We start from the raw sequence: 21572 nt of genomic DNA, 5'->3' as shown, positions 1-21572 counted from the left end.
CCATGCCACATTCAAAATCACTTAAATCCCCTTTCTGATGCTCGGTTTGAACTTCAGCAAGTTGTCTTCACCACGTCTAGATGGCTAAATGCATTGAGTTGCTGCCATGGCTGATTGTGTTACCAAGCAATTAAATAGGTATACCTAATAAAGTGGCCGGTGAGTGTATATTTGCACACGAATAACAGATTTTTTTTAGGGACAGGAAATACAGAAAACGAACAGCAGCAATAGAGATTCCGTACACTAACAACAACCTGCGTAACAAATTTTACAGCCTTATTTATGACATTATCCTGTAGTCACTCTGCAACAAAATAAAGATTGATTCTGTTACTCTTGACAAAGCCACTGATCTTTTCTTAGTAATAAACAGGCAACCAGAAGCAACTGGCAACTAGCCTGGGACTGCTAGGCAAAAGCCTCCGATTTGATCATTAGCTTCCCTTGAAAAATTACCTTTTAGCAACAAGATGTCTATCTTTGACTTCTGAACGCTCAAACCAGATATGTGGACAGGCCTTTACCATGGCCCTCTGGATTACTCCCATCAGACCACCATGTATTTGTCCTACCTATGTGGAAGAAAGAATACAGAAGAATATTGAGCTTGGTTACAAATGGCCTCATGCACACGAGACGCTGTTAAACGCACGTTCAGAGGCAGTTGGACACTTTTTTCAACTGCCCCTGAACTCATTCAATGTTATCCTATGTGTCCATGTACACAGTCTCGTTTTTTGGCGTTTTTAGGCAGTTGCGTTTAACCTCGTTTTTCCAGAAGCAAAAAAATGGGTTCAGACGCAAAAGTTTTCCACGTTTCAGACGCCAAACGCGGCTAAACGCCGGTTATACCTTTAGCTGCGTTTGCGTTTATAAATGTTTTTAAAGGAACCCTATTTTTTGGACCAGAAATATGATGATAAACTGCAGCAGAGAATGACATTTTGCAACCCGAATTTGGGGCCCGTATCTCGGGGCCACTTAGTGCTAGGAACCCCAAATTTGGTGTGCAAACACAGTGGAACCAGCACTACAACAAGTGACCCCGAGATACCGGCCCCAAAGTTGGGTCGCAAAATGTCATTCTCTGCTCTGCAATATGTTCAATATGGGATCCATTTCCAAAAAAAAAAAAAAAAAAAACACAGAAAGAGAGGCAAATGCAAGTATACAACTGCTCTCTCTGCTGCTGCTCACTCTGATCAAAATGGCAGAAACAGTTAAAATGTATCATGCTTTCTGAGCTTGGGGAGGGTCTTTGTTATCTTAACTAAACGCTTCTAGACGCAAATGCAGTTAAACGTGGCATGCAAACGCGGCAAAACGGACGTTTCTTAACGCAAGTTTCATCTTTTAAAAACATGTGTTCAGCAGAGTTTGCACCGGCGTCTCGTGTGCATAAAGCCTTAGACTAAGCCAATGCAGCATTTTTATAGTACATGCATTTGGAAAAGACAAAGTAAACATTCTGAAACTAAAAAAAGTTTCTCTAAAATGTCTGAAGCTTGTTCACATGTGCGGTGAGTGACCTTTTTCTGCATTAGACAAACTCCAGTCACCACTACGGCATATGGAAAACAACTGTTTTCTATCTGCGCAGTTCGCACTGCATGCAGCTCGGAGGTGTGGTGCAGTAAGCTGCGGATTTGCTGTATTTTATCACAGTGCACAGGTAGGCATTATGCTGCTGTGTGGAGACATGAATGAAATGTCACTTTGTGTACTTTAAATAAAGTTAAAAAAAAAAAGAAAATTGTGTAATGCATCAAAACTCACATCGCACTGCTCCCTAGCACACCTCACTGCAGCCCAAAACTGACAGCTGCCTGCAAGCTAAAATGGAGAGTTTAGCACTTGGGCAGTGTGAATGGGCCCTGGATGTATCTTTTACTGCATTATCTGTGCTCCCAACACCTGTATCAATGTACATTAGGAAATTTGAACTTTTTGCAGAGTTTAAATAACCCTCCTGCCTTCCACATGACAATGCCCTGGACTGCTGAAGTGCCGCTAAAGTGGTACATTTTGCAATGTTTAAAATGGTTTGGGACTTGCCTAATATTCTACAGCCTAAAAGGCACCGCAGATGCTGTGGTGAGACAGATAGCGCTTTAAAAAATGATGTGTCTACTTTAAATCTCAGTCTTTACATTTATCTTTTTCTTGTTACAAATATTCTTGTTACAAGTACAGTTTAACCTTTTAACATACCATGGCATAATATCCATCGCTGGCAAGAATGATAACATCAATGGGAGAGGTGTGATTGGCCACACAGATGCCACCATTTCTGGGACGATTCTCGCTATTGAGAACAAAATATTGTGTATAAAGTATACAGCAGAAAAATTTTTTCTTTCACTTAGATTTTATTGGAGACAAAAAATGAATATTTGCATATCATGGATAAGCTATACGATGGCATAAACGGGTAGAAAAAAAGTATAATTGTCATAAAAAAATAAACACAAAGAGCAAATTCAAAGGAAGATTCCCACCGCAGATATGAAACATCGAGCAATGTGCATAGTGACCAGTCTGAACAACGATGAAATGTTAGGTGATCAGAAGAGCGATGCTTGAAATTGCAACATGCACTCAGGTTTCAAAAAGATAAAAAAACTCCTCAACTGGGAGTCCAATGATGAAGATAAAATATAAGTGCCACAATGCAGTCATCCAGAAGACCAAACATAGGTATAGCTAGTACGCATTGACAAAAAGGCAATCTGAAGGCAAGAGAGTCATAGAAGAGAAATAAGAAATTTGAAAAGTAGGGTAAGAAAGAGAGAGAAAGTGAAGGGGGGGAGGAATCCATCTTCATCTCGGAGGCTCGCTGCGAATACATTCATTTGCAGCATTACCTTTCATCTCTAGGAAACCAGCAACCGGTTGTGTAGATGTAACATTATCTAGCCAGGGTTGCCAAATTAGCAAAATGTATTGTGTGTCGTTTAGTATTGCCGTCAGTTTTTCATTCACCAGCGTACCATGCACCCAACTTTTCAGTTTGTTAAAGCTGACGGTCGGCATTTTCCATACTTTTGCAATCGTCTGTTTCATAGCCGAGAATATACGGGTCACTAAAGTGTCTGGTAGCACCTTCTATTGGTTTGTGCAAAAGCGCCTCCTAGGGATCCTTGCACAGATTGAGGTGTAAGACCGAACTGACCATGTTATAAACCTAAATCTACAGCCGTTTAACCACCTCAATACCGGGCCTATTCCGGCACTTCTCTCCTACATGTAAAAATCATCATTTTTTTGCTAGAAAATTACTCAGAACCCCCAAACATTATATATGTTTTTTTTTAGCAGACACCATAGGGAATAAAATGGCGCTCATTGCAACTTTTTATCTCGCACCGTATTTGCGCAATAATTTTTCAAACGCCTTTTTTTGGTAAAAAAACGGTTTCATGAATTAAAAAAATAACAAAACAGTAAAGTTAGCCCAATTTTTCTGTATAATGTGAAAGATGATGTTACGCCGAGTAAATAGATACCTAACATGTCACGCTTTAAAATTGCGCACAATCATGGCATGGCGCCAAACTTCATAACTTAAAAATTTCCATAGGCGACGCTTGAAATTTTTTTACAGGTTACCAGTTTAGCGTTACAGAGGAGGTCTAGTGCTAGAATTGTTGTACACTCTCTAACGCACGCGGCGATACCTCACATGTGTGAGCGGCGTTTACATATGTGGGCGGGACTTATGTGTGCGTTCGCTTCTGAGCGTGAGCTACCAGGGACAGGGGCATTTTAAATTTTTTTTTTTTATTTTATTTTATTTAATTTTTTTTATTTTTACACTTTTTTTTTTTTTTGATTACCGTATTTATCGGCATATGACATGCACTTTTTTCCCCTGAAAATCAGGGGAAAATCGTGAGTGCGTGTTATAGGCCGATCCCCTCCCAATTGTGTGTGATCGGAGCGATCGCGGCAATTGCCGCGATCGCCGCCGACATACACAGCCGTGTGGAAATTCAAATACGGCGCAGAGACTGCAGGGACTCGGCGGAGCGGAGCTACACATAGCCGAGAGTCCTCGGGTTTTCTCGGCTCTGCTTACAGTCCCGCCCATAGGGCGGGACTGGGCGGGACTGTAAGCGGCGCCGAGAAAACCCGAGGACTCTCGGCTATGTGTATCAGCGCTCCGCCGAGTCCCTGCAGTCTCGGCGCCATATTTAAATTTACACAGGGCTGTGTATGATGGCAGGGATCGCGGCGATCCCACAAAGCTGCACGGGGGCAAGGCTGCACTGGGGCAAGGCTGCACTGGGGCAAGGCTGCATGGGGGCAAAGCTGCATGGGGGCAAAGCTGCACTGGGGCAAGGCTGCACTGACAAGGCTGCACTGACAAGGCTGCACTGACAAGGCTGCACTGACAAGGCTGCACTGACAAGGCTGCACTGACAAGGCTGCACTGGGGCAAGGCTGCACTGGGGCAAGGCTGCACTGGGGCAAGGCTGCACTGGGGCAAGGCTGCACTGGGGCAAGGCTGCACTGGGGCAAGGCTGCACTGGGGCAAGGCTGCACTGGGGCAAGGCTGCACTGACAAGGCTGCACTGACAAGGCTGCACTGACAAGGCTGCACTGACAAGGCTGCACTGACAAGGCTGCACTGACAAGGCTGCACTGACAAGGCTGCACTGACAAGGCTGCACTGACAAGGCTGCACTGACAAGGCTGCACTGACAAGGCTGCACTGACAAGGCTGCACTGGGGCAAAGCTGCACTGACAAGGCTGCACTGACAAGGCTGCAATGGACACTGGGGCAAGGCTGCACTGACACTGACAAGGCTGCAGATGGACACCGATAACGCTGCATTGATGGGCATTTTAATGTAAGTTTTTCTTCCTTAAACTTTACTCCTAAAAGTTTTTTTCCTTAAAATTCCCTCCTTAACTTGGGGTGCGTGTTATACGCCGATAAATACGGTACTTTTATTCCTATTACAAGGAATGTAAACATCCCTTGTAATAGGAATCTATGTGACAGATGCTTTTTATGGAGAGATACGGGGTCAATAAGACCCCACATTTCTCCTCCAGGCTGGAAAGCATGAAATCGGAAAAACCGGTCATAGAGATGACTGGTGACCATCTGGTCACCAGTCATCTCTATTGTTCTCATCCGGCGCCGGCCGATTCATTCTCCGGGCTCCCGATGGCACGGGAGAGCCCGGAGAAGCACCGGATGGCGGCGGGCGTCCCCTCCCGTCGCCTATAAGAACGCTCAAGCAGAGGAACTGCCGCTATGATTGTTCTTATCGTGCACAGAATCGCCGTCTGAAAATAATGATATCTGAATGATGTCTGTAGCTACAGGCATCATTCAGATATCCCCCCCCAAAATACAGGACATTTATATACAGTGGCCGGTTTTGAAGTGGTTAACTATGGGGCATGTCCACCAATATATGTTTCATGACACCTACGTCAGAGCATAACCCTAAAGCATGCAGGACTGTCGGGAGGCATTTGGCAATTTTAGCAGGGGTGAAGTACCACTGGGACAGGACTTTGAAAGAGTTTTCCAGGGTAACAAAACAGATTTTACAGTATAAATCAGAAGCCATACCAAAACAGATTTCATCAGATGGAAAAGCCCCCTAGAGGAGTGAAATAAGCCTACCTGCCATGATAAGTTATGATTGCTGTGAGGGCACGCACACAGATTCGGTAACACATTAGATGTACATGTTTACTGAGGAACTCCTTAAACCTGAAAAAATAAATATGACAATTAACAGACAACTCATCATTAAAGGGTGCATAATATTACTGTATCGTTCAGAATGCTGGTGGCTGTTTGACTACATCAAATACATCTGTGGAATATATTTACCTCCTCTTTCCATGCAAAGGTAAAGACGCTACTATGGAAATCTAATAAATGATATCTTTTTTACTATACCCATCACTATAACAAGCTGACTTACAGCAGTAGTGGAGCTGAAAAAGCTCCTACAGTAAAATAGAAGCTCAGCTTTTTACTTGTTCCTTGCTTACACCAGGGGTGTTCAATCTGTGGCCCACAGAGCTCTCGGATGTGGCCTGTGACCTCAAAACAGGGAAGTGCATTCCTTTGCTCTGGCAGGTCAGCAAGCCCAGATCACGATCAACGAGTTGCCAACCCGCCATCTCAAAGTATCAGAATGCATTGAGCCAGAAGCAGAGGAAGCAGGCGGCCGCATAAGCTGATAAGCTCTGTAGTGCCGACTCCTGTACCAGGCAGAGAGATACCAAGTGCACTACGCCTGGGACCTTTCTACCAGCCTGGAGAGCAAAGCCAGCAAAAGCTGAAAGAGGAAAAGGTCAATGTACTGAACATCACATACACTGCACTTTTGCACTGGGCATATTAGCACTTATTAAAAAGTGTTATTAGGCTACTTTCACACAGATCCAAATGTGGAGCGCGGTGCACCTGTGGCTTCTATGGATTAGCTGCACTAAGCCATAGACTTCTATTATATCCTATGGGTTTGGTGCCCTTTCTGAAAGCGCACCAAAACTCCCGAATGAAGGAGTTTTGGTGCACTTGCAGAAAGCGCACCAGACCCGCAAGACGTAATAAAAGTGAATGGCAAAGTGCATCTAACCCGCAGGAAAGCCACAGGTGTATTGCGCTGCACCCTCAGTGCGGGTAAACCGCATCGCATCAGTGTGTCAGGACAGTAAGGACTTGTTTACATTTGTGGTTTGGGGGGGGTGGTAAAACCACCTAGTTCATTGTGGGGCATGACTGGTTACCAAATTATCCAAGTGGCCTTTGCTCTTCAAAGGGTTGAGCATCACCGCTTTAGACTTTAGCAGATATATTCTAGAGAAGAGGAATAGTAGCCGAACAAATGAATAAAGTTTAAAATTTGCACACACCCCTGGCTGAGGCACACCATGATTTTTGGTTTATGAAAAATGGAACATTTATTTTAAATTGTGTTCATTCCAGTATGCACAGTTGAGCACCATACATACACCATACAGCAATTATAAAAACATGGAAGGACACTAACCAGCCATTTGGTAGGTATCCTACTACAGATGTTCCAAACACCAGAAGGCTGACCCCTGTGATAGCCAAAGCAATCCTACAGAGAGAGAGAGAGAGACACAGTCAATATATATATATATATATATATATATATATATATATATATATACATATACACACACACACATATACATCCTAAAAGCCAAAGCAGGAAGTTACAATGATCTGAGCTATACCTGAGTGGCATTAGAAAGGTGTAGCGAACCAACATGCCCAGCCCCCACAGCACAGTGAGCCGCAAACTGATATGCTGGAAGTTGTAGTTGGTTCTGCTCAGAAGGTTCCATGTCTCCAGCTCCTCTGCGGAGAAGCGCTTGGTCACCTCATCGTCCATGATGCTCTCCATGCCCTGCCGACAAAAGTAGAATATATCCGACAGCTCGAACTCTGGACCATCGTTTGAGTGCCCACTTCCTCGCATTTCACATATTCCTTTCTCTAGGGATGTGCTCCCTTTAGCAATAATCCCTGTAAAGAAAAAAAAAAAAAAGAAATAACCTTGTGTGAAACAGAAGTGCTGACAAAGGGAAAACATAGGAGAGAAAACTAAAGAGAGACCAGAAGACATGGTGGGAGAAGCCGACAAGAACAAAAGAGAGCTGATATGAGCAGGACAATAGCAGGGGTGTACAGATGAATATAGATTTTAGGCTCTAGCAGTTAATTATCGTGCCACAGAGCATGTGGGTTTTATGGGCAGCAAGAGACATAATACTGTTAGATCCTAGATGGAAGGTTTAAGGTGCATAATCTTACTACCAAGCGCTTTACCACAATGTGGCGCCATGCATTCTGCAATGCACGACTGTCAAAAAGCATGTTGAAGTGAGATTCAGAATAAATACATTTAACGTGTGCGGCAGTAAAGCGCGGGGTAACATACACACTACTGCAATGCAAGGGTCTTCAAACTACGGCCCTCCAGTTGTTCAAAAACTACAATTCCCATCATGCCTAGCCAAGTCTGTGAATGTCAGAGTTTACAATGCCTCATGGGACGTGTAGTTCCGCAACAGCTAGAGGGCCGTCGTTTGAGGATCCCTGCTGTAATGTCATAATGTGAACAGGACAGGATACTAGATACTATGTGTTAATGGAGCATTTTTGCTGCGCTTTTGCAGCATTTGTGGCAGGAAGGATTTGATTTAAATCAAGTCGATTTAAATCACTAGTAAAAAGGCTTGATTTAAATCATAATTTTTAAAGAGCACCTGTCATCTCTGTCTCGCAGCAGCTTCTCCTCTGATCCGCTGTGGACTCACCAACAGTCCCATTCACTTTAATGGGACGGCTGGTGATGCGGCAGTGACCCAACAAGGTGAGGGATGTGGCAGTAGCAGGTGAGTGGATGTCCGCTAACAGGCGCTGCCATGATGGATCTGAAATGACAGGTGCTCTTTAAATGTAAGGACTTATTCTTGCTGGTAGTTAGAATCTTTTATACTTGCAAACAAAATGAAGGTTTCCTATTTAAATATTAAGCTGTCAGGTTAGTAAAACAGCGATATCAGAACCAATTCAATCATACAGTTTGTAGTGTACATAGATTTGCAAAACAATGGGATGAAGGAATATTCCTGAACTTTGTTTTATCTCATGGTTACTGTGAAATTGTGTGAATGCATCAATGCAGTGCATGTTATCTCAGCTTGCAGAGCTTGGATTCATTGACTGAGTTTACCAAAAATGTAACCATTGCAGAATATACAGCCTCATGATACATAACTAAGCTCCATTTTATCTGAATAAAATAAATTATTAATGTATCCTAAACAGAAAACATTTTTAGATAGATTTTTTTTACTCCAAAAGCATTTTATTAAATTAAATTTGATAAAAAAAAAAAAAAATCAGATTTTTGATTTTTTTTTAAAAATCATTGATTTTTATCCACCCTGGTTTGTGGTGTGGTTTTTAAAGGACATGCGACTCAAAATCTGCACCAAAAACACTTAACAGGGGTGTTTTTAAAGCGTTTTTGATGTGGTTGCCATTCATTTCAATCGGAAGGAGCAAGTTTGGGGCTTTTTTTTTTTTTTTTTAACTCCCCAAACATTCTCCAAAAATGCTGCAAGTAGGATTTTTTACACCGCAACGGAAGCGCACCGCCCCAGTGTGAACACATTCATAAACTTTAAAGGGGAGCATTCTTCTTGAGTTTTTTAGGCGCTTGCAAAATCCCTACCGTTCGACAGCAGCTTAAAGATGATCTAATGAAAACATTTCCAGCCTTTCCAATCACTATTTCAAAACCTCATCCATATTTTATAAATTGATTTGTCCACACACAGATTTCTATACAATTTTATAGAAACTTGGCAAATTGCAACATGGAGAGCCTAATATAAAGACGAGGCAGGAAGAAATATATATTTCTTAAAACATGCATACCATTCGTTAAAGGTCTGTACAGGGCATGACTATTTTCCTTCACGCCTCTCTCAATTCGCAAGGTCGCCCACTGTAAAAGATACAAACGTGTTATACATCATATAGCAAATAATGATCTGTGTTATGAATATACAATATATAAAAAGGCATAAATGTATGTAGAAGATGTTAATAGGTGACATAAGCATACATACAGTCAATCTTAAAGGGTACTTACATGAAAATACAATGTCATGAATTAAAAAAAAAAAAAAAAAAAGGGTTAAAAAACTAAGCAAAGCAAAGGCAATGACACCATGAGGCCTGGTTCAGACTACTGATTGTGGGGCATTAAGAACATGAAGCTGAGCTCCGTTATCAGCACCCCCTTAAGTTGCAAAAACACTGGTGTTCACATGCCGTGGCTGTGATGCTTTGCGCCCCACAGCAAAAATTGTCCAATGAGTTGTGATGGATGCATGGCAAATCTCCAAAACGTGACCCATTCAAGAGAAAGGGGAAGCATTGCAAGTGCCTCACAAGTGACTGCAATGCAAGAGGTTGGGGAATGTTTGTTCTGCAAAAATGGTGTCAAAACAGATGGTGAGGAGACGTCACATTACCTCTTTACCGTCTCTGAAAAGCATTCTGGTCATGGATAGCTTTTCAGAGGAGCCTGATAAGTTTATGTATAAGAAATTTACCATGCAGACATCTTTAAGTGGTTCTAAAGTCAGAAGGTTTTATATCTTAATACATTCTATGCACTAAGATAAAAAAAACATTCTGTGTGCAGCAGCCCCCCCAATAGTTTCCTGAGCCCCATCTCAATCCAGTGATATTACACGAGCATCTCGGCTGCCTGTTGGCTTCATCTAGAGGCCATAATGGTGTTTGTTTTTTTACAGGAAAATATCACATGATGACTACTTAATGAAGCTGACAATCATAGGTGATAATCATATTACAAACAATATTGGGATCATTCATTATCCTAGTGAAAATGCTTATGACATCTGCACTGTAAACTATTTGTGCAGAGACCCCTTAGTAAAAGGATCTGAGAAGGGGTAACAATTAGAAACCAGCCTTCCCAGCACAGTCACACTAAGGTAATGTTATGTCCACCTATACCAGGAGGGTTGTAAGAAAACTGTAAACTGCTTAAAACTAAACGTTCTCCTAAAAGTGAAACTCCTGACGAGGAAAACATAAGCCTGTAGGTGAACTGTATACCTTGTAGACTATATAGGAATCATAATTGTAGATGTTAAGACCTAATCGATCAACTTGTGTACAACCAGCCGGTCAGGTTTTTCCCCATGCGATCAGTGCCACCAGCTACAGCTAGCAACATTGATCATTGTGATTGCAGGGATCCCGGCTGTCAGAATATGACACAGAAGGAAGGTTCCTCCATCCACATCAAATGTGTGGATGGGGTAATCAGATCTTTTTTTTTTTTTTCCATCTAACCTGCTGGTTGAATGATGGAAGCACTGTACTTCTGTACCATGAGATCCGGTGCAGGCAAATGCACTGCGTTTGTGACCTGCATTTGGGGTGCCGTTAACATTGACACCCACTGCAGATCGCAACTACAGTGTGTTTGAACGTGGTGTGGGAAACACGGAAAAAGATTGTGGGTTCTAATGCAAGCTCCCACCTCCGCAATGTCACACAAATTGTGGTAACCGCCCGCTTATGGACAAGCTGGTTGTACTGTATGGTATGTCGATTCATAGGTGGCAGATACAGGAAGAGCTCCTGTATCTGCTACAGCAGCAGACAAGACTTGTAGTCTATTGACTCTCTGAATTATCCACTTCGGACCCCCCACCGTCTTTTTACGTCCTGACTTTGAAGGAGGACATCATCGTTATGGCAGCAGCTAGCTGTATAACCCCGGTATCCTCTTCTTCAGCGGGCAATCCAGTTTAGAATAAAAGTGGTCTCTGTGGCGGATTCGCCACAAGATCACTTTTATCGGCAGCGGGACAGGCCCTCCCCCCCCCCGATCCGGTGCCCTCTGCTGCTTACCGGCGGAGGCGATTGCTTCTGTCCCGTTGCTGGGTATGGAGACAAGTGAGGGGAAGATGGCCCCCACCTGTCTCCATATCACTGCAGGGTGGAAGCGATGTCAAAAACGTCACTTCCGCCAATAGCTCTTAAAGGGCCATTTTTTTTTTTCCATTTTTTTAAATGACAAAATTTTTTTTTTTTATTGCATTTTAATGTAAATATGAGAACTGAGGTCTTTGACCCCAGATCTCATATTTAAGAGGGCCTGTCATGCTTTTTTCTATTACAAGGGATCTTTACATTCCTTGTAATAGGAATAAAAGTGACACATTTTTTTTTAAAAAACAGTGTAAAAATGTAAAAAAAAAAAATGAAAAAAATGTTTTTTAAACGCGTCCCGTCAAGCTCGCACGCAGGAGCGAACGCATACATGACTAGCGCCCGCATATGAAAACGATGTTCAAACCACACATGTGAGGTATCGCCGCGATCGGTAGAGCGAGAGCAATAATTTTAGCCCTAGACCACCTCTGTAACTTAAAACATGCAACCTGTAGAATTTTTTTAAACGTCACCTATAGAGATTTTTAAGGGTAAAAGTTTGACGCCATTCCATGAGCGCACGCAATTTTGAAGCGTGACATGTTGGGTATCAATTTACTCGGTGTAACATTATCTTTCACAATATAAAAAAAAATGGGCTAACTTCACTGCTGTCTTATTTTTTAATTAAAAAAAGTGTATTTTTTCCAAAAAAAGTCCGCTTGTAAGACCTGCGCAAATACGGTGTGACAAAGTATTGCAACGACCGCCATTTTATTCTCTAGGGTGTTAAGAAAAAAAAAAAAAATAATGTTTGGGGGTTCTAAGTAATTTTCTAGCAAAAGAAAAAACTGTTTTTAACTTGAAACAACAAATCTCCCACAGTGTGGAGCTGGCAGAAGAGTCTGCAGGATCCTAGCAATGCTTTGCAATATACCGTATTTCTGAAAATATAGGTGCATTTATTATATTATATATAATTTTTTTTTTTTGCAAAAGGTGGTCTTTAAAGAGCTGTACACAAGCATCCACGTGAGGGCAGCTGGAATGAAGAAGCAGCTTTGCAAATAACAAAAGGTCTTCTGCAGCAAATATCTATGGTATATAATTGAATCAAAGCTGCAGAGCCTTTGCTATCACGGTTTGCAAGATCCAGCAGGCCTGGATATAAATGACATCAGGCAGGGGGTGGGCTGCTATGCATCAAACAGCAAGTTTTTCTAGCTTACCACCAATGAGAAAGAGCATTATGATCTCCAGCACTGGGGTTAAGGGGAGAATCCTATTAAAGTGTCTTGCATTGTGTAGCGTGTATTACTGAAGAGCCTGTTTTTAAAAAAAAATCTGCACTTTGATACAAAGCTCTATGATACAATAGAGTACAATAAGTGCACTTATTTTTTTGCTCCTGTGCCCTGACCTAAACTACAGAAGTCTATAGTGCTGTAGGTGCTGCCAGAAACTAAACAAAACACTGGAGGCCTTGGATGCCAGATCTAGGCAAGTATGTATTCTGTGGAGGGATAGTTTAGGTCAGGGAAAAATGATAAGTGATTTTAACCACTTAAGCCCCGGACCATTTGGCTGCCCAAAGACCACAGCACTTTTTGTGATTCGGCACTGCGTCGCTTTAACTGACAATTGCGCGGTCGTGCGACGTGGCACCCAAACAAAATTGACGTCCTTTTTTCCCCACAAATAGAGCTTTCTTTTGGTGGTATTTTAATCACCTCTGCAGTTTTTATTTCTTGCGCTATAAGCAAAAAAAAAGCGCCAATTTTGAAAAAAAAAAACGCATTATTTTTTACTTTTGCGATAATAAATATCCCCAAAAAATATATTTTTCCCTCAGTTTAGGCCAATATGTATTCTACATATTTTTGGTAAAAATCGCAATAAGCTTTTTTTGATCCTCGCGGGCCCCCGCAACCACACTCACGGAGGTTGTGGCGGGCACACGCCCGCAAACCGCTTCTTAAAGGGCAACGTACAGGTACATTAATCTGCCTCTATGTGCCCTTCTGCCAACGTATATCGGCGTGAGCCGGTCGGCAAGCGGTTAAAGTGGTTGTAAACCTCAGACATGAAATATGAAGAAAGCATATCCCCCTATAGTGTGTACTTGTCTCAATCCAGATCACTATAGGGTTGATTTACTAAAACTTGAAAGCAAAATCTGGTCCAGTTGTGCATGGTAGCCAATCAGCTTCTAACTTCAGTTTGTTCAGATAAGCTTTGACAATAAAACCTGGAAGCTGATTAGTTTCCTTGCAGAGCTGCACCAGATTTTTCACTCTCCAGTTTTAGTAAAACAACCTCTAAGTGTCATTTCTGTCTGCTGCCCTATTCCCCTGCTATCTTTGCGAGTCACTTCTGACAAGTTTTCCTGACATCAAGAGAAGAAAGGTGATGCTCCAGCACACAGCATGTGATTGACAGTCTCAGCAATGTTCCTCAGTGCTGTGTGGAGAGGGGGGTGTCCCTTCCCTCTAAACAGCTCTCACAGCTTTTCTCCCTGAGCTCTGATGTGTGTAATTTCAGCTACCCTCCCCCTGAATTCCGACAGCTCAAACAAGCTTTATAAATTCTGGACTTTGAACTGATGTAGGGAAGAGAAGACTGCAGCTAAACAGGTACAACTTATGTAGGAGGGTTTGTTTCATTTCTGCGTATCACCTGAGGCCAATCACTTCACTGGGTATATGTACAGGCATACCCCACTTTTTGAAAATGAAATTTTTATCATTTTTTCTTCCCCACAAATAGAGCTTTCTTTTGGTGGTATTTGATCACCTCTATGTTTGTATTTTTTGTTAAAAGAATTAAAAAAGACAGAATTAAAAAAAAAAAATACAAAACCATTTTATATTTTGTAAATAAATTTTGCAAACGGGTAATTTTTCCCCTTCATTGTTGTACGCTGATGAGGCTACACTGATGGGCACTGATAGGCTGCACTGATGGGCACTAAGCTGTGGCAGTGATGGGCACTGATGGGTGGCACTGATTGGCACCACTGGTGGGCATTGATAGGTGGCACAGATGTACTAGTGGGCACTGATTGGTGGGCACTGTGAGCACATATGAGACGGCTTCGCCTCTCCCTGCTTGGGACCGATGTCCCTTCAACAGAAGCCTGTTATCGACTTTTTTTTCTCCTCACACTGTCAGCGTGAGAAGAAAAAAAAAAAAAAAAAAAAAAAAAGATTACCGATCCTCTGTTTATATCACGTGATCAGCTGTCATTGGCTGACAGCTGATCATGTGGTAAGGGGTCGGGATCGACCCCCTACTCCGATCTGTGATCACCCGAGGCTCATTGACTCGGCTGCTCACAGTTCGCGTCGCGCGTCACCCTGCAGGGGGGCATGGCCAGCTTGCAAAGGGGAGGACGTCTATTGACGGCCTCCCGGCAAAGCAGATCCGCGCTGTAGCCGTCATTCGGCTATAGCGCGAATCTGAAGTAGTTAAAGTGAAGCAATATATTTTTTCACTTCTGGGGTGTCAGGGGCTGTAGAGGGGTCAGGGGGTGTAGTGGGGGTCATCGGGTGTGTTTCCAAGTAGCGGGGAATCTGAACTATCTGGGCACGGATTACTCAGCTGCAGCTTTAGCTTGAGAGCCACTTTACATACACTCAGGGGTATGTCCTTACTCGCAAGTGTAAAGTGAGTGTACTTAAAGCAGGGTATGCCTGTAAGGTATTACAACTACTTTAAAGTGTAACTATACCCTCCTATCCTTTATAGCCAATGTGCATTTTTTTTCTTAGGAGCCTGTAAAGCATTGCACCCACAAACAGCAGATTCCAGGTACAAAACCAGGCTCCTGCAGACTCTTGAGCTGTCTGCCAGTACCTCTGATATGGGCAGGCAGTTACTGAAGTCCAGGAGGTTCAATTAACTCATTATTGAGAACTACAAGCCATCTGCAGCTAAGGAAGAAATGTGTGAATGAATGATACGGGCGTGTGGGTGGAATCCCGCACAGCCGCGCTGTACTGAACTGTGACAGCGAGTGTGGGGAGAAGACCCACTGTCTGCTGTCACAACTGAGGATCAGGATGAGGTGGTGACAAGTTATTTAGTAACATGTTACACCCTAAATATAGGTGTAACTTGTAACATGTTACTAAAGGTAAACTTATCCTTTCAGTTAAGGGCCAACACTAGTAACTGTAATAATTAGCATTCATGGCATGCCAGGACTATAAACGTTTTGGGAAACAGTTTAATCAGTGGGTTTAGTTCTGCTTTAAGTACTGTATGTTCAAACTGTGGAACATTCCAGATGAACTGGTTAGGCAACATATAGGCTCCTGGAAAGGATAGCATCAGTAACGATTCTCATTCTATAATCAAGAATGTCTGATAATTGCTATAGGTCCAATGACATAAAAGACATTTGTAATACAAGCAATTCCTTTAACATTCTTAAAGAAAACAAAATGTTCCTAGTAGATAACAAGCTTTCATGAGCAGGGCCCTACTAACCCTCTTGTATTGAATTGTATTGTTACTGTACTGTCCCTTTTTATATTGTAAAGTGATGTACAAACTATTGGCACTTTATAAATTAGTGATGCACCAATATATTGGCTGCCAAAAATTATCAGCCGAAAATAGGGTTATCTGCACTTTGTCAATAGAAAAAAGGATGCCGATAATGGCCACTGAAAAACATGCGATTTTGCCACAATTTTAATACATTTCAAAGGTGTGTTTTTGGTGCATTTTTGTAACTGACCAAATATGCCCCCAAATGGAGCAACGGAAGAGCAACGGACAGTGTGAAGACATACATAGAATTTAAAGGGATGCATTTCTCTTGAGCTTTTCTTGCACTTTTTTTTTAACACAAAAGCACTTTAAAAACTAATAATTAAAAAGTCGAATACAATTATATATATATTATTTATTTTTTTTAAACTGTCCATTTCGGTTTTCGGCTAAGTGAATCCTGAATTTTCGGTTAAGAATTTTCATTTTGGTGCCCCACTAATAGAAGTCTTGTATAATAATAATATGAAAGCTGTACTCTTGGTATGATTTTCATGGTAGCTTGGATCAATGTAAGTATGCATATCTCATACTTGATCAATCACTGTAGTAGTCAGCACAACTATAACGATAGCAGCGATCTCCAGGGTTGTGGGGAGCCTTCCCGGCCGGTAGAACACAATGAATACTGCTAGCGGCTATAGCCACTACGCCCACATACAGGTCGAACGTTGGCTGGTCCTTGCTGAACCAGCCAAGATTTGATCCATCTATGGCTAGCTTAAACACTTGCCGACCAGCCGCCGTCATTATACTGCAGCAGGTAGGTACGATCCCACAAACCGTCATAGCTATACGTTGGTCCCTTTAAGTGGGATAGCAAGCGCGCGAGCTGCACAGCGGGGGTGCCGATGCTCATGACCGCCGGCCATGTGCGATTGCGGGCGCGAGAGGCAGAGCAGGGATGCGTGTGTGTAAACGCACAAATCCCAGTTCTGTGAGGAGATAGATTGTGAGTTCCTACGAGCTGGGAACCAGGATCTCTCATCTCCTATAGTCAGTCCCATCCCCCACAGTTAGAACACACACAGGGAACACAGTTAACCCCTTCCCTGCCAGTGACATTTATACAGTAATCAGTGCATTTTTATAGCACTGATGGCTGTATAATTGTCAATCAACCCAAAAATGTGTCAAAAGTAAGAATGAACTCCGGCGTGTTCGCGCAGCCCATGTGCAGAGCCTGCCAGGAAGTCGGCACTGTGCTGCAGAGATCAGGAAATGTCTCACAGCTTGTGATTAGCGCAGCGCCGACTTCCTGGCGGGCTCTGCACGTGGGCTATGTGAACACGCCGGAGCTCATCCTTAGTCAAAAGTGTCCGATGAGTGCGCCATAATGTCGCAGTCTCGATAAAAATCGCAAGGAGGTTCGGACTACCAGTCACCATCTCTCTGCTCTGCCACCCCTCCCCCCGCGCTCACTGAAGCACTGGGCTGTGGAGGGCGCAGGAGCGGCTCGCTGTGGGCGGATCCCGATTTCATTGTCGCAATCCTGCTCAAGCCTGAACCAGCTCGGTGAGGTCAGCCCATTGTCTGCTGAAAACAGGTCATAGGAATGCAGAAAGAACTGCACTCCTGTGATCCTGCGGCTGTACTTTTCTTTTAAAGGTGACTAAAGCCACTAGACCAACAAGGCAACAGGTAGCTAACATTTTCAGAAGAAGGGGACAGCAATAGTGGCAGCCTATTTAGCAAGACAAAACAAATAGTGATGAAGAATGCAAATGGCATAACATGGTTACAACAGCCAAAAGCAAGCGATCCGATTTAAACTTAGAGAAGTTTAGGAAGTCAGGCTTCCAAAATTATGGAAGATATTAGCTGATGAGTTGTTATACATTACTCCATTCAGCAAGCGAGTTTAAAATTCTTTTATTATTTATATCTCCATATGCCCACTGTCAAAGAGAAAAAGGAGCATATTAATACATGCAATATACATTTCATGGCTTTTCTAACTAAATGTAAGCTGCTTTCTGACATGCATTCATCAAATGACAAGGTATGCTGTCTGCTGCAGCCTATACGGTCTGTCTCTAATGCAATGGTAGACAACAACCAAAATACTGTGAGTGATGGCTCCCCAGACAATAGAAAATATAGTTAACTCATCCAGCAGTACAAGACTAGGCGTACATGGAAAATAAAGCTAAGTGGATTGTTTTCCCAGCAGCACTGGAAGTGGTTACACAGATCAGCTGTAGATAGCTTGAGGCTCTCTGCTTTAAAGAAGCTTCGAGTGTTAGCCACAAACTGGCAGGGCATGCTGGAAAAACAGCTTCACAGCTGAGACACAACAGGCTGTGCTGCCTCCTATTTAACATGAAACAAAAAATCAACACAGGGCAACTTACCGTGAAAATTCGAAGCAAGGTTTTCATGTACAGCCGGCGGATGCCGAATGAGACCCCAAAGATGGCAGGGACGATGATGAAGACAAGGAGAAGGGTGAACCAGAGTGTAACAGACAGGCCCAGGAGATTACATAGCACGCTGTCAAAAGGCAACAGGGAGCTCATGGTGTGGGAGAAGAATAAACTGGATGTAACCAACAGGGTTCACCAATGGAGAAGACAAATTAGAAATAAGGTGAAAGAGCAGCACTTTGTGGCTTTGTAGCTTCTTCAGAAAAAAAATTAAACAAAGAGAGGCAATACCATAGCCATACGGCAATATCCACAAACTAAGATTTTGACTTTAACAGAGGGGGTTCGGACTTCGTTGGTAAAAAAGCAGGACAATCAAACGGTGCAAATCTTCCAACGTCTTCTGAAGGCAGTGACCTTTTCCACATATGTATGGATAGAAGATGTCTATGGCCTCTTGGCCCAACCTAGTATAGGTTTTTGGTGTGCGTGTTTGTAATGCCAGTATTCAAGTCTTTCCTTTCTGGAGATCATTGACAAAGTTTGCTCTCATCTGTGATGCCCACGGAACATGTCCAATCCAGTCTTTACCCGTGGTGCCCACATTCAGAGTCCATTCTCCAGTCCAGTAATATAGGAGCTCGTCCTGGTACAGGCATGACTTGTTGGTCAGAGTCTGGAGGGGTGGGACTCCTCTCACCGGGCATATGCTGACCGCCTCATCCTCCTCCTGGGCAGTAATGCTGGTGCCAGCCTGTAGGAAACAAACAAAGACAGCCAGCTAAGGGAGAGCAGCCAAGACTCAGGGTCAAAAGGAGAAAAAAGGGAGGTAGAGGGCATGGACAAGTGGAAAAGTAGGAGAGAGTGCAGAAGAAATCTGTACTGGAAAACATGAGCCAGCACACAACATGATGTATGCTATGACAGCAGGTGAAAGTCACGCTGCTCCATGTCATCGAGTTACTCCAACTTGTTTGTGTTGTAACACACATGTGAACACAAATAATACAGTGCCTGGAAAATCAGGACAGCGATCTCCAAAGCACTCATTAATCACATCACTGCTAAACACAAGGGCACAGGTAGAGCCTCTTATATGAAAACTTCTATAATAAATAAATAATATATATTATATATATATATATATATATATATATATATATATATATATATATATATATATATACACATATACACACACATACATATAAAAATAAAAACAAGCAGTCATTTCCTTAGAGCAAAAAAAAAAATAGAAAAAATATACCTCGGTTAATCAGTAAAGTAGCAAAATGTCTAGAGCGGACATAGAAATGTATTTCTTTTTATAGTAAACCAGTCCACAATGCCGGTTAGTTGCCATTTATACTGAACATGTTTGCACATCTCACATAAACAAACATTCTATCTATATCCAAGGACAGAGAAAAAGTGACGTGTCATGACACCACTTGTGGTTTCGTTAGAATTACATAATTTCTGCCAGAAATGTTGCATCAATGGCCAGCCTGAGTGAGGTCATGGCCTATTTCAAGGTTTACTAAACCCAGGACCCTGCATTCACTATATCTGGTCTCCCACAGTACACAGAACATGGAAATGCAATTATTTTCGTAAATATAAACTGCTAAATACCTTTTCTCATTAGCAGGATGTACAGTGCCTTGTATTTATACATTTTCCAAATTTTGTCATATTACAACCATTTTATTGGGATTTTATGTGATAGACCAACACAAAGTGGCACATAATTATGAAGTGGAAGGAAAATGAATAGGATTTTTATAACAGCTTACCTGTAAAATCCTTTTCTTGGAGTACATCATGGGTAAGGATGGGCTCGGGTGTGTTCGCACACTCCACGTGCAGAGCCCACCAGGAAGTTGGCAAGGCGCTGCGCTAATCACAGGCAGTGAGACATTTCCCGATCTCTGCAGCCGCACATCGGGACAATGTCTCACTGCCTGTGATTAGCGCTGTGCAGTGCCGACTTCCTGGCGGGCTCTGCACGTGGAGTGTGCGAACACACCCGAGCCCATCCTTAATCATGGGACACAGAGCCTTAAGTAATTACCTAATGGGCTATGGGCCACCTTTAGGTGTTGACACGGCTATATATCCAATACAGGAAGTTTACTCCCTATATAACCCCTCCTCCTTCCAGGAGTACCTCAGTTTTTGTAGCAAAGCAATATACTTAAACCCCATAAAGAGGGGAGGGACCTCTGAGTCCCATGATGTACTCCAAGAAAAGGATTTTACATGTAAGCTGTTATAAAAATTCTATTTTCTTTATCGTACATCATGCCAAGTAATAACTTAATGGGATGTCCCATAGCAATGCTATTTGAGGGGAGGGAGACATAACCCGTAAGGCACCCCCAGACCTGAGGAACCATACTGCTGCCTGCAGCACACTGCACCCGAAGGCGATATCCTCATACCTCCTTACATCCACCTGATAAAATGTTGTGAATGTATGTACTGAAGACCAAGTAGCGGCCTTGCAGATCTGAGCCATGGAGGCCTGGTGACGCACTGCCCAAGAAGCACTAACAGACCTGGTAGAGTGCACCATAACTTGAAACGGGGGAATCTTACCCCTTAAATCATAAGTTTGAATTATCACTTGTCTAATCCACTTAGAGACAGTGGATTTCAACACTGCCTGTCCTTTCTTAGGACCCTCTGGCAGAATAAATAAGACATCAGTCCTCCGAATCTGAGCAGTTGCCTTTAAATAGATTTTCACTGCTCTCACCACATCAAGACAATGTAGTAACTTTTCTTCCCTGGAACTTATTTTTGGAAAAAACAATGGCAGGACAATATCTTGGTTCAGGTGGAAACCTGAGACTACTTTTGGTAAAAAACCCAGACGAGGGCGTAATACCACTCTGTCCTCATGAAAAATCAAATATGGCTCTTTACTAGAAAGCGGTCTTTGAAATAAAATCGATAAGGCTGAGACTTGGCCTTTAATAGTACTCAGGGCCAACTTCATCTCTACGCCTAATTGTAGAAAGGCAAGAATTCTGCCTATGATATATCTCTGAGGGTGCCAACCCTTGGATTCACACCAGGAAACAAAAGCCTTCCAGACTCTATATTACGGTATATAGTTCTGGAAGCTGGCTTCCTTGCA

At 42.7% G+C, this 21572-nt stretch overlaps 1 protein-coding gene across 1 annotated transcript in view; it reads right to left on the bottom strand.

Annotated features, from left to right (window-relative positions):
- Positions 1-21572, bottom strand: part of GPAT4 (glycerol-3-phosphate acyltransferase 4) — a 52559-nt gene that overhangs the window by 15264 nt on the left and 15723 nt on the right. The window contains exons 2-8 of the mRNA XM_073622311.1: positions 18416-19181; positions 9462-9531; positions 7247-7538; positions 7033-7107; positions 5649-5738; positions 2215-2308; positions 460-575 (exon numbers count right to left, since the gene is read on the bottom strand). Coding sequence (XP_073478412.1) covers positions 460-575; positions 2215-2308; positions 5649-5738; positions 7033-7107; positions 7247-7538; positions 9462-9531; positions 18416-18580 — 902 coding nt within the window. The 5' untranslated portion in view covers positions 18581-19181. The remainder of the gene's footprint in view (positions 1-459; positions 576-2214; positions 2309-5648; positions 5739-7032; positions 7108-7246; positions 7539-9461; positions 9532-18415; positions 19182-21572) is intronic.

The sequence above is a fragment of the Aquarana catesbeiana genome, linkage group LG03 (genome assembly GCF_042186555.1).
Source record: "Aquarana catesbeiana isolate 2022-GZ linkage group LG03, ASM4218655v1, whole genome shotgun sequence".
Classification (NCBI taxonomy): domain Eukaryota; kingdom Metazoa; phylum Chordata; class Amphibia; order Anura; family Ranidae; genus Aquarana; species Aquarana catesbeiana.
Note: the sequence above shows the minus strand (reverse complement) of the source record. Positions and strands in the feature narration are given on the sequence as shown.